Raw genomic sequence first — 13,197 nt, forward strand, 5'->3', positions numbered from 1 at the left:
GAACAATCCCTTTCCAGCCCAGAACCAAGGACACCGCTTCAGCTTCAGCCCAAAAAGTGCCAACAACAGGGAATGGAGGGGAGCAAACTGGGAGGGTGGGACTGCATCACCTGGAGCTGGAACTGGACACTGAACCCCAACATGGAAATGGACCAGAACTGATTAAAGTGTGGGAACTCGTGACCCTCATCCATCTTGGGTGTAGCCATGGCTGGGCTCTTGTACTGCTCCAAGGGTGTCCTGGGAAGGCCTTTAATGAATCCCTGCTTTATTCCTGTGACTCTGCCCATTCTCTGCTCCGGGAGCCTCTCAGCCAGAGCTGGTGGAAGGGTTTGGGCAGGCCAGGGCTGTACCTTCCTCAGCTGAGAACACCGTGGCCACGGCGCTGAAGGGCCCCTCTCCTTTGTTGTTGTAGACGCCGACCTTGACCTCGTAGGGTGAGAAGGGCAGGATGCTCTCGTTCCTGAAGACGTATCTGGGGGTGTCAGGGGACGTCACCACGGTCTGGATCCACGTCGAGGTGCCCGAGGGGCGGAAAGCCACCACGTACCCAAATCCTTCCCCGTTCTGCAGCTCCTCAGGGACGGGCTGGGACAGAACAACAGCTGTGAGCCACTGGGGAGCCTGGGCAGGAGAAACCCAGGGACAGAACAACACCTGTGAGCCACTGGGGAGCCTGGGCAGGAGGAAACTCAGGGACAGAACAACGGCTGTGAGCCACTGGGGAGCCTGGGCAGGAGAAACCCAGGGACAGAACAACGGCTGTGAGGCACTGGGGAGCCTGGGCAGGAGAAACCCAGGGACAGAACAACACCTGTGAGCCACTGGGGAGCCTGGGCAGGAGAAACCCAGGGACAGAACAACGGCTGTGAGGCACTGGGGAGGATGAGCAGGAGAAACCCAGGGACAGAACAACGGCTGTGAGGCACTGGGGAGCCTGGGCAGGAGAAACCCAGGGACAGAACAACGGCTGTGAGCCACTGGGGAGCCTGGGCAGGAGAAACCCAGGGACAGAACAACGGCTGTGAGCCACTGGGGAGCCTGGGCAGGAGGAAACTCAGGACACCCCAGGGACAGAACAACGGCTGTGAGCCACTGGGGAGGATGAGAAGGAAGGAAGTCAGGACATGATGCAGGTGCTGGCACTGCCCTCAGCATCAAACCCTCAGCCAATTAGGTCTGGGACAGAACAGCAAAATGTGTTCCCTATACCCTCTTTTAAGGTTTGCATTTCAAGAAGAGAACACTTTCAGGTATAATCTCTGGTTTTCACTCAGTATTCTGCTTCAAGATGCTCTTCAGTAAATAGAGCTTTTCTTTCATCAATCCACAGTTCATAAAAAATGAATCATTGCTTGGTCAGCTGTTAGAGAATCCAATACCACCTTCATACAGTGGCTGAAACCTTCTTCTAATGTCATTATGATCAGATAACCACACAGAGTAGTCAGTGCTAGGAACAGAATATTAACAGTTCTTTAAATCATTAAAGAAGGGATACACAGTATAAATGCAAATTGGTTAGCATGTGCATCCAGATTTAATGGTGGGAAAGCAAGAACTGCAAATCTGCACTGCAAAGCTCAATTCTTTGGCTCAGCCCTCTCACCCTGCCCTCCTGCCTCCTTTTTAGCATCAACATTTGTCTGAGAACAGAAGCAATCCCAGCCAAGCTAAATTCCCTGGGGATTTCCATCCAGCCCAGGGACACCTGAGAGTCAAAGGACAAAGGGCAGTGTGCAGGGCTCACGTCACACAGAGCACCTGCACGTCCCAGAGGAGAAGCTGTGCAGCCAGGGAAATTCAGAGAGAGCAGAAAGAAAAGAAAGGAAGAAGTTCTGTGGAGAGAACCTCTCCCCACCAACTTACATCCCACGTTATGACCAGCTCAGACCTGCTGCCTCCTCCCCCGCTGACCTCAGAGGGGGGAATTTCAGGAACTGTGGGAAGGAAATGCAGAGATGTCAGCACAGAGTAGAGGCAGGAGAACACAGCACATCACCCTCAAGCCCTGAGTTTAACCCACATTCATGCTCCTCCTGCAACCAGGGGGAATGGTTTTGGGGGAGGGAGTACTGGAGACCCCCAGCCCTGACCCACGCTGATCCTTCTTCCCTGGGCCAGGCTGGGCTTCCTCTGAGCACCTGGAGAACCTCAGCAGCTCACAGATTATTTAATTATTTATTAACCACTGCTGCTGTGCCTAGGAACTTCCAAAAACTGGAGACAAGCTTCATTTTTCCAGAGTTAACTCTTCCTGGGTTGGAAGAGATCCCCAAAGATCATCTTGTTCCAGGACACCTTCCACTGGACCATGTTGCTCAGAATTCCGCATCCTTGAACACTTCCAGGGATGTTATGCAGATAAATTAGGAAACAGCCTCATTCCAAGTGAATTTGGGTTGTAATTGATGGGTTCTTCTGAGCCACATGCTTGTTACATGGAATGGTTTCACTGATCAAACAGCAGGAATAAAAAATCCCTGTCAAAATTAACCTCTTTCCATCCATTAATACCTTCAGACTCTGCAGCACTGCCTGAACTGGCAGATTTTGCCACAGTAAATGCAGTTTAAATGGATTTAGATATTATGCTTCTGTGATGTTCAGTAATGCAACACAAACTGTCCTACAGCAAAATGGAAAAATATGAACAAACTTGTTTCAGGCTTTTGTATCCAATGGCAATTCCAAGCTTGTTTGCAAAGAGCCAAGAAGATAAAGATATGAACACTCCATTCCTCTGTTAACATTCAAGATTCTTGAATTAAAAACAAATAGAAGGACCCACTAACCTGCCTCTTCAGTTCTTACTTTTTCTGAGGGCAAACTAGGCTCTCCACCTCCTATTTTGTTAGTGGCAACTACACGAAATTCATATTCAACCCAAGGATTTAAATCCACTACTGTGCTGGTGAAGGTTCTCCCGTCGATCACGTCCGGAACTGGGGGAGAGAAAAGGAAAAGGGAGCTGAGGAACAGGAGAATGGCTCATGGGAAAAGGAAAATGGCTCAGGGGAAAAGGGAGCTGAGGAACAGGAGAATGGCTCACGGGAAAAGGAAAATGGCTCAGGGGAAAAGGGAGCTGAGGAACAGGAGAATGGCTGAAAGGAAAAGGGAGCTGAGGAACAGGAGAATGGCTGAAAGGAAAAGGAAAATGGCTCAGGGGAAAAGGGAGCTGAGGAACAGGAGAATGGCTGAAGGGAAAAGGGAGCTCAGGAACAGGAGAATGACTCGGGGGAAAATGGAGCTCAAGAAAATAGCCCAAGGGGAAAAGGGAGCTGAGGAAAAGGAGAATGGCTCAGGGGCCAGAGCCATCCCCACAGAGGCTGGTCTGGGAGCTGGGCTCACCTGTGCTGGCTGAGCTGGGCTCACCTGTGCTGGGCTCACCTGTGCTGGCTGAGCTGGGCTCACCTGTGCTGGGCTCACCTGTGCTGGGCTCACCTGTGTGGCTGAGCTGAGCTCACCTGTGCTAGCTGAGCTGGGCTCACCTGTGCTGGCTGAGCTGGGCTCACCTGTGCTGGGCTCACCTGTGCTGGCTGAGCTGGGCTCACCTGTGCTGGGCTCACCTGTGGTGGCTCTCTGCCAGCCCACGGAGAAGGGGGTCCTGGCCTGGATGGTGTAGGTGGTCACGGGGCTGTGGTTGTCTGTGCCCTCCTGCCACGAGATCTGGGCTGTGGTGTCCGTGATCTCATCCACCCTCACGTGCTCAGGGGGCCCAGGAGAGCCTGGAGTGGGGTGGAAAACCAGGCTCAGTTTGGTGAAGCCCTGGGAATCACTTCCCTTTTTCCTTTCTTCCTCAGGGAGGAGGGAAACAATTCAGACTGGAATCAGAACACTCATAATTGTGGTTTTACATTCACTAAACTCTGATAATTTCAACCTGAAATACTCTCAAGGGCAGAACTAATGCCTGGGTTTTGGCTTTTTTACCCAGAATCTTTGTTCAGCACATCCCTCTATCTTTCCAATGTCTTTTCCTTTAGTCCTAAATGTCCTCTTTAATGTACAGACAAATCTCTGTAGTCTGGAAATTTTCTACCTACAACTTCTTTACTGTTGTAGGCACTGGAACAATTTTTCAGCACATGTGACCAGCACCCCAAGCAGCAATTCAGTCAGACAAACTTCCTGCTGCCTTCTGGAAAATCCTTATTCTGGGCATTTCCTGCCCAAAAACGCTGGGTTTTGTCTCACCTGCACCAGCAAAGGGGGTTGAAATGAGTAACAGTGCATTAACAATGAGAAAACATCTGATATATTTTAAAATATATTGAGTAAGTGCTGATCACATAATGTGCTTTTCTATATCAAAGCTTTTTACCTTGCAATAAATGTAGCTGTAACATCAGCAGAGAAAGCCACAGTTCTGGCTGAACTGTGAGCACTCCAGCTCGGAATGAAAAGGAATAATCCTGCATTATAGGCTTTAAACCCTAGGAGAAAACCTCTCCTGGGCTCTGGCAGAATTGCCCATTTCACAGGAAGGATTCTGGAGTCTCCAGCACTTCAGTCTGCAGAGGCAGCACCTCCAGCTCCCTCTTGGCAGCCTGAAGGACTGGCAGCGAAAGAAGATGAGAAGTCACTATTCCAACCTCCAGCCCCTCATTTCTCTGGGAAAAATCAGGCTTCACCCGAAAGCTGAGCTGTAATTCTCCCTAGCTGCAGGTCAGAATGACATAAATTCAACTCTGAGCCATTCATCCCCCCATCCAAACCATGCACTGGAGGCTCTGTGACCTCCACCATCAGTTCTTTCTGTCGCAGACATCTTTCATGAAAAACCCTTTCTTAGGATTTTTCCTTGTGAGAAGCTGCAGTTTCAGCAACCAAAAGGAAACAATGGTTATCTGCTGCTGTGGAATGCAACAGGTAGAGCCGTGATTGGTGTCCTGTGGGTGTTTGGATTTCCTGAGCACTCATGGCAGAGCTGGCTCTTGCTCTGTCTGAGACACAGATCTTTGTTATTCATTCTTGTCTATTCTTAGCTTAGCTAGCTTCTGAAGAAACCTTTTCCTTTCTATTTCTTTTTACTATAGTCTTAATGTAACATATATCATAAAATAATAAATCAAGCCTTCTGATCATGGAGTCAACATTCTGGTCTCTTCTTCATCCTGAAAACCCTTGTGACCACGGTCACATATTTCTGTAGCCTGTAATTTAAAAGAAGGTGGAAAACGTGATGGGCTGGGCTGTACCTCTCACGATGAGGTCGGCAGCAGAGGCCACGCTGTCCACCTCTGTCTTCACCATGCACACGTACTTGCCACTGTGCTTCAGCTGGATGTTCCTGATCATCAAATCCCCTGAGGCGCTCTGGGAACACACAACATTCATTAATGCAAACACTTCTCTCCCTTCGTGGTTGGTATGTTCTTTGAAAAGGGAAAAGAAGTCCGCCAAAAATGTGGAGCTGCTCAAAAGCTGCACTGCAGGACAGCAAATTCCTGCCCATCAGCAGTTCCAGGCTTCTTGTCTGGGAGCATCTTCCCAAAAAAACATGAGGTGATGTCCCTTTTTTGGGAGAAATGAGCCCCAACACGGGGAGCTCACACTGGGAGCATCTCCTGTCTGCCATCCCCAGTAACCTCAATGCCCTTGAAAGAGAAAAATGTTTTCTGTGGCCATTTCCAGTTTGATTTCTAGACAGAATTCATGGAGTTTTTTTCTTGAACTTTTCAGTCAAGTTATGACAGACTTTTAAGGAGTTCAAATGTGTAAAAGACAAAGTTGAATTCAGTCCATCCTCCGGGTTATCGTGAGCACTTTCATTTAAAGGTCGCACATTCTAGGCTGAATTTCCCATTTTACAAGCCCAAGTTCTGCTCTTTGCTATTCACTGAGTATTTAATCTTTAGTCTTTTTTCCCTGTTGTTCTCTCTCAGATCACAGCGTGTGGTTATTTCCTGGATCATGGGAAAAGAAATAAAACCTAAATGAAACTGTAACTTCCTATCACATTTGTGCACTGTCTGTTTTCTACACCACTGAACAGAGAACTTGATATTAAACCTTTGCTAAACAGTGTCCCTTAAAAAAAAAATCTCCTCTTTGTGTCAGCTCAATTACTGCCTTAACTCAGTTCCAGTTGAATTTCCCAGGTGAAAAACGCCTCAGTCAGATTTTAATTTTTAAATTACAATTATTCTGGACAAGCAGCATTTTCTTCAAGGACAGAACCCAAATTTGTGGGTATTTTCAGCTACTTTGGCCACTGATCCATGGGCAAACAGTAGCTTGGGAGAAAGACAAAGACACGACTCTGAAGTTTATTTTAGTCTAGGAAAAAACATGAACCTTTCAAAACATTTGGTTATTTTCCTTTGTTTCAGCATTACAATGTCTCAATTCTTTACTCAACACAAGCTGAAGCCAATTCTGCCTGATTCCCTTCCATGTGTGTGCCTGGTCTGCTGTGAAAGCACAGATGGAAGTTGTTTGCAGGACAATTCAGTGCTGATTGCTTACAATAAATTAAAAGTTGAGTCAAAAGCAATCTAAAATCCATCTCCTTGATTGGAAGTGGATATTCAGGGAATGCCCAACACCAGCAGAGAATGCAAGCAAATCACGTCCTACCAGAATTTCAGCAAACTCAACTTGAGACATCTCAGCAAAGGGGAGGGGGGCTTCAAATAGAACAGTTTTACTTGAAATAAACCTCAGCAGAATGTTAACTCTGCATTTCAGTAATTTGTGCATTTCAGTAATCTGTGGGGGTTTGGGAAGAGCCTCAAGGGACTGGGGATGCAGCAGGAAGCTCCCCTGTGTTGCAGTAAAAGCAGATGGGACTCAGTTTGTGAGGGAAAAGCCAATTCTGGTGGGACTTTTTTGGGGAGGGGAGGGGAGGGGAGGGGAGGGGAGGGAAGAGAAGAGAAGAGAAGAGAAGAGAAGAGAAGAGAAGAGAAGAGAAGAGAAGAGAAGAGAAGAGAAGAGAAGAGAAGAGAAGAGAAGAGAAGAGAAGAGAAGAGAAGAGAAGAGAAGGAGTTGTGAGCTCACCCCTCCAACCTTCTCGAAGTGGGATGCGTCCCTCTGGAAGTCTGTGAGGCTCCCGTTGAAGTACCAGGTGAAGCTGATGTCCAGCAGGGGATCGTGCTGCACCTGGCAGGGCAGCACCACGCTCTCCCCCACGGTGACATCCATGTTGGAAGGGGCCAAGGTGATCCTGGTTGGCTCTGCAGGGAGCACAGACATTGGGTGTTGGGTTTTTCTGCACTGCTGAGCTTTGCCTGCCGCTGATACCCCCACATTCCTGGATGGGATCAGTGACAGACACCTCCAAAGGTGCAGCTGGACTGGGAATGCTGCCTGGAGCTTTGTGTCCTGGCATTTCCTGTCACCATCACATTTTCTGAAAAATCCTCTTTGCCCAGGATGTCTCTCCTGGGAAGCTGAGAAGCCTCAGAGAAAAAGGAAAACAATAATTATCTCATTTGTTTCCCTGTGTTTTGCTGCTTTGGAATGCAGCTGGAGATTGTTTATCCAACAGGCGGTTGTTTGATGAGTTTCATGTGAATTGTTTTAACTTAATGACCAATCACTGTCCAGCTGTGTTGGGACTCTGGAGGGAGAGTGACAAGTTTTCATTATCATCCTTTGTAGCCTTCTGTAAGTATCCTTTCTCCATTCTTTAGTATGGCTTAGCATTAATATAATACAATATAATACAATACAATATAATATAATACATTACAATATAATATAATATAAGTATATAATATATAACATCAGTATATAATATAATATACTTATATTATACTGATAATATAATAGTATTATATTCTATAATACCAGTCTTCTAAGAACATGGAGTCAGATTCATCTTTCCTCCCCACGACAGGGACCCTGAAAATATCACAATTTCCCAGCAGGAGCTGCTGGGCACTGGAAGGTGAATTTGAGCCTGCTGGGTGCAGCCAATCCACTGCACCAAGCTGAATCCATGGGCAGGAATTGCCATGGGAGGCTCTCAGCAACCCCAGTGGGTTTTGAAGCAGCAGCAGCCACGGGGCAGGTGAAGAGGGGGGAGTAAGGGAAGAACCTAATAAACCCCAGAAACTGCAGGAAATCCACTTGAGGAGGAGCACACTGGGTATTTGGGTCCATACATCACACAGAACATAAATAGTGTCTTTAAAGAACAGCTGTTTGTTATCCCAGAATCACATTAACAGAGAAAAAATTTCAGCTACTGTAAATACTGTAAAAGTAAAATTCAATTCTAGGAATTCTCTGTATATAATTTTATTATTTGTATATAAAGGGATATGAATCATTTAGGAGCACAGGCTGAAAACATGAAGCTGTTAATTCACTAAACAAAACAATTCTGTTTGGATCTATGAGATACACAGGGTATGTAATGCAGTGGGATATTAGATAATTATGAGTTTGGGAAATTTTTAGATATTAAAATGTTTGAAAAAGAATGTTATGATAGAAGACATTTTTCAGATAAACTTCACAAACTCTTGGTTCTTTTCATCCAGTATCTCAACCAGCAGCCAGGAAAGGATGACTTGGAGGAAGGATCCCTCTGAACAACAATTCTGTATAAAATTTGCTTTTCAAAGACTGTGTTTTGCTGCCCGTGGAGTCCCTGAATGCTCCCCTGCAGCTGGAGTTTCCACCACATCTTTTTCCATAAGCAAACAGCATTTAAACCTCTTTTGGGCAAAAGATTTTCCACAGGAATACAAAATTACCTCAAAGATTTTTTTTTGATTGACATGTTTTTTTCATAACAAATTAAAAACCCCCACGAACTTAAAAGCATAATTGCACTATTTAGTGTTTAGAGAAGTGAGAGGAGGGAGGGAAGTGTTCAGAACTCCCTCACATCTGAGAAATATCTTTGTCAAAGACAGAAAAAAATCCCTCAGTGTCTTTTACACTAATAAAAGAGCTGTAACAGCTATCCTTTTATCTTTATACATTAAATAAATAACTTCTCATAGCCTGTACATTCTACCGCAGCACTTGAGGCTCCTGAGGCTGCAATTCCACTTCACCCACCTGTAACTACCAGGCTGGTGGAGCCCCTGGCAGTTCCAAACTGGTTTGTGGCCAGGCAGGTGTAGGTGCCAGCATCCCCCTTGGTCACGTTGGCCACCCTCAGTCCTCCATCCTTCAGCAGCCTGATCCTGAAAAATCACGAGGAGATTTTTCAAAGTCACGGCGTTTGTAGACAAAATGCTTTCATGCTTTACTGTTGCCTCTGACATATTAAGCTCTGTCAACAATTAGGAAGAAAATGAGCTCCATGCCAGCTGAAACCTGGACAATTACCAGCCTGGGTTGTTTGAAAATGTTGTGGCCATCCACACAAAACATTTGAAAATGTTGTGGCCATCCACAACAAAACATTTGAAAATGCTGTGGCCATCCACAACAAAACATTTGAAAATGCTGTGGCCATCCACAGCAAATTTGAACTCAACCACGTATTACTTTGGACATATCCCTCTGGACATCAGTAGAACCAATTTTTTAAGAGATGTGGGCACATGTATGGGTGTGAAGGAGAGAAACCCCACATGAGCCCCATCCTTTTTAGCTGCACCAATTGAAACTGCAATAGTTTTCAGCTCTTTTGTTGTTTACCTCAGGAAATCTTGCACAGCAGCTTTGAAGTAACTGTGATTACCATGACAGCTCCATAGGGTTGTTCATGAACTTCCTTTGTGGAAGGACTTGCAGGACAGAAAATTCCCTGTACCCCACACAGTGGGGAAAGCAGGAAGGTGCTTGTGAAAGATGTGGAGAGAAGAAAACCCACAGAGGGACAGAGGAGCAGGAATGTCCCCACAGCAGAGGTGACATCCCAAACAGCAGCACTGCTGATGCACAGCTAAGGCTGATTTGATTCCTTTTTTCCCTATTTCTTGTCCTCCCATCTGTTCCATCCTGCAGGGACTTCTACCCTAAGACAACCTGCAAGCAGCAAAACAACTGAATATATATAAAAGTGTCCACAGTATTAACAAATTTGTAAAAAGACCCCTTTTCCTGATATGCCCAAGTCAAAAGAGCTTCAGAGCTTTTCTCTCACAGCCCATCAAGCCACCTGAGAGGCACCAAACTAGAGCACAGCACCTTGGCTGGATGGCGATGTGGAAATCTGGAAAGTGAGCTGCAGAATGAACAGAGCAGCAAACAAACCCTCTCCAGGCAAAGCTCTGCCTGCATTAGCTGGGTCTTGCTCCTTTTCAGGGCAAGTGCCAGCTGAAAAGGCAGCAAATGTCACCAAACCTGACACTGCCATCAAGAGCTGGGAGGGTTCTGCCTGCTCCCTTCCACCTGCTGCTTCATTCAGTACAAAAGGAGTGAATTCATCACACACCGCTGCTGTTCCTCTTATTTTCAACCCTCAGAAGGTAAAATCATGCCAGTAAATCCCCACCACTCGTTCCCAGCTGAGTTCTGTGGCTGAGTTCTGCTGGCTTGGGATCATTTTCCACAAGGCTGCAGTGAGGGGCGGCCCAGTCTCCTCCCCAGGTGACAAGTGACAAGGAATGGCCAGGGAGGCTTGGAGTGGATTTTGGGGAAAGCTTCCTCATGCAAGAGTTCAGTGATCCCACCCTGCACACTCAACTCCTCTGGCCCAAACCCACATTCCCTAAATGCAAATCCCAGCAGTGGGAGAGCTCCGGGGCTCTGGAATCCTCCTCATCCTCACAGCCTCTGACAGCAGCAGTCTGCACTCTGCCACAGCTGCGCCGCTCTGGGCAAGGAAAACGGAGTTTCTGGAATTGCAGCACAGAAATGTACACAACTTTTAAAGGCTTTTCTCTTAATCAGTTCAAATTGCCTTCTGTATTTCCCTAAAAAGGGAGTTCCAGCTCTCAGTGCTGTCTCTGAGCTACTCCTCTGGGCAGAGGTGGTGCAATAATGAAATTAGCAGATGCAAATTACAAGAGATAACAAGTCACCCTGTTAGAACAACAGACAAAAGCATTTTACTGGGGTGAGAAAGAGAGCTATAAATAGGCAGTTTAATCCATTTATAACCACACAAAGCATCCTGAGGTACCTCTGCTGCTGTGGTGGCATTTGAGGTGTTTTTTCAAGGGAGGATGTGCCTCACCAGTGACTTCCCTGGGGTTCATTAACTTGTTTTGGAAAATTCCTCAGTCATATTTGGCTGCACTTCATGTTAGAGGGAACATTTAAAATTAATTAAACCGTGCCATATGGTTTATAGGTATTGCAAAATGTGTTAAAGACATGAGTGATACATTTTATAGGTAATTAGAATGACATCAAAAAAAGGTGTTAAAATATATCAATTATGGTTACAAGCCAGTGCTGTTGCACTTTCTAACTGAGGCTTCATCTGCTTTGATGCAATTTCCAACAGAAAAAATACAAAACTAAAGAAACCCCAAGTGTTGACAAAGCCTAAGATCAAACAAAAGAAAAAGCAGGATCAGGGAATAAACCTGAAAATGTCTATTGTTTAATTAAAATGAATCACTTTTAGAGGGCTCTGAGCTACCTGCAAGCCTAGCCTGCCTAAAAGAATTAAACAGAAAGCTTATTAAAACCCTGATATAATTAAGAATAATTTTTTTTTTAGAATTATAAACAAAAAGCAAACAATACATGGGAAAAAAATCAATTAGAGAAAAATAATATAGTTGAAATAAAATCTTTACTGGTAAATTAGAAGAAGAGCAATGCTCCACTTTTTCCAATTACAAAACAGTAAATGCAGCTCAGAGCCTGTGGAAACCCCAACCCCAAAACCAGCTCTGCCCCTCCTGCTGGAACAGGAGGCAAAGCACAGCTTTCAGTTTAACTGGAGTTATTCAATATTCACACATGGTGCTGGAACACTGCCAGGAGAGACCCAGACCTGTGACACACAAGTAACAACCCAGCCTTTGGCATTCCTCTATCTTACAGGTGTTCTCCCAAAACATTTTGCTTAAGGGCAGCAATTTTCCATGGAAATTCCATTTTCCACAACCAGCACTCAGAATTCTGGCAAATGGCACAGAACCTTCAGCCCTGTAAAAGGGACCATGGGGTCCCAAATCCACCCCAATTCCAGCTGGAGATGGATTTAGGACCTGTTTGGTCATCAGATCACAGCATCACTGACAAACTCATCATCCCTCACTAATTCCTGAGCAAAACTGGGCAAAATTGATGATGGTGGAGATTCTTTTCCTCTACAGTCCAATAAAACTCCCTTAACTCACCCCCAAACCCTGACACTGAGGTCAGCAGGATGGGGAGAAGGATCAAACAACTTCAGGAGTTTGGGGTTCCTAATTTGAGAGAAATTATACCTCTTTATACACTAATAATAATAATAATAATAATAATAATAATAATAATAATACACTAATAAATACCTCTTTATACAGTAATTTAAAAATTAAACCTCTTTATGTATTGATATTTAGAGAGAAGACAGTGAGCCTCCACTGAAACTTGGTGTCATTAATGCAGCTGCTGATGACTGCAAGCCTGTTCACCCTCCCAAGGCAATTTTTTCTTACTGAGCTATCAAACACCATCAAACTCAGGAATCACTGCCTGTTTCATTTCTCAGATTATTTAGAAAAAAAAAAAAAGGACTATTTTAGATCCTTATTGATATGGTAATAAACACAAACACATTCCTTTCCAGCTCATAACACCTCAGTGCAAAGGAACAGTGGAAAAGTGGGTCAAAGCTGTCTTTTAATGTATCAATCAAATTCCAACTAAATTAAAGCAGATTAATTAACAGGCAAGTCAGCAAAATAAAATCCTGTGCAAGTGCTGGTAAGTAAATGCATTACTTTTCACATCACAGCATTTCAAACTGTAACACAAAATGAATAAAAATATTGAATTCAAATTGCAAGGAAGCTAAAACCATTAACTAATGCTTCTTAGTATAGTGCAATTTTTTTATCAGGAATTATTTCTTTCCTCCTTTAATTTGCCATCACTTGGCCACAATGAAAGCTGCTAAACCTGGAGTTTTCCTAAGGGAATTCCACTGGGAAGTCTTTCAGTGAAGTTTCTGCAGCATCCTCTCATCTTTTTCTAGTCTTGGTAAATGTAGAAACATTTAGGAAACATCTAGTGATTTTGTTTAAAGGTGAATTAGTTTTAAATGCTGCTCTGCATTTTCACAAAATCCTGGTTTTTAACCCTCTCCCAGTCAGGTATTTGAGCCAGGAGTTCAGACCCACA

At 44.9% G+C, this 13,197-nt stretch overlaps 1 protein-coding gene across 1 annotated transcript in view; it reads right to left on the reverse strand.

Annotated features, from left to right (window-relative positions):
• The window catches only part of LOC118691577 (contactin-3-like), a 103,619-nt gene that overhangs the window by 9,225 nt on the left and 81,197 nt on the right, over positions 1-13,197 (reverse strand). Inside the window, exons 10-16 of the mRNA XM_036390843.2 lie at positions 9,019-9,146; positions 7,003-7,178; positions 5,202-5,319; positions 3,570-3,728; positions 2,796-2,945; positions 1,870-1,940; positions 354-588 (exon numbers count right to left, since the gene is read on the reverse strand). Of these exons, the coding sequence (XP_036246736.1) occupies positions 354-588; positions 1,870-1,940; positions 2,796-2,945; positions 3,570-3,728; positions 5,202-5,319; positions 7,003-7,178; positions 9,019-9,146 (1,037 nt within the window). The remainder of the gene's footprint in view (positions 1-353; positions 589-1,869; positions 1,941-2,795; positions 2,946-3,569; positions 3,729-5,201; positions 5,320-7,002; positions 7,179-9,018; positions 9,147-13,197) is intronic.

Source organism: Molothrus ater, chromosome 11 (genome assembly GCF_012460135.2).
Source record: "Molothrus ater isolate BHLD 08-10-18 breed brown headed cowbird chromosome 11, BPBGC_Mater_1.1, whole genome shotgun sequence".
NCBI lineage: Eukaryota > Metazoa > Chordata > Aves > Passeriformes > Icteridae > Molothrus > Molothrus ater.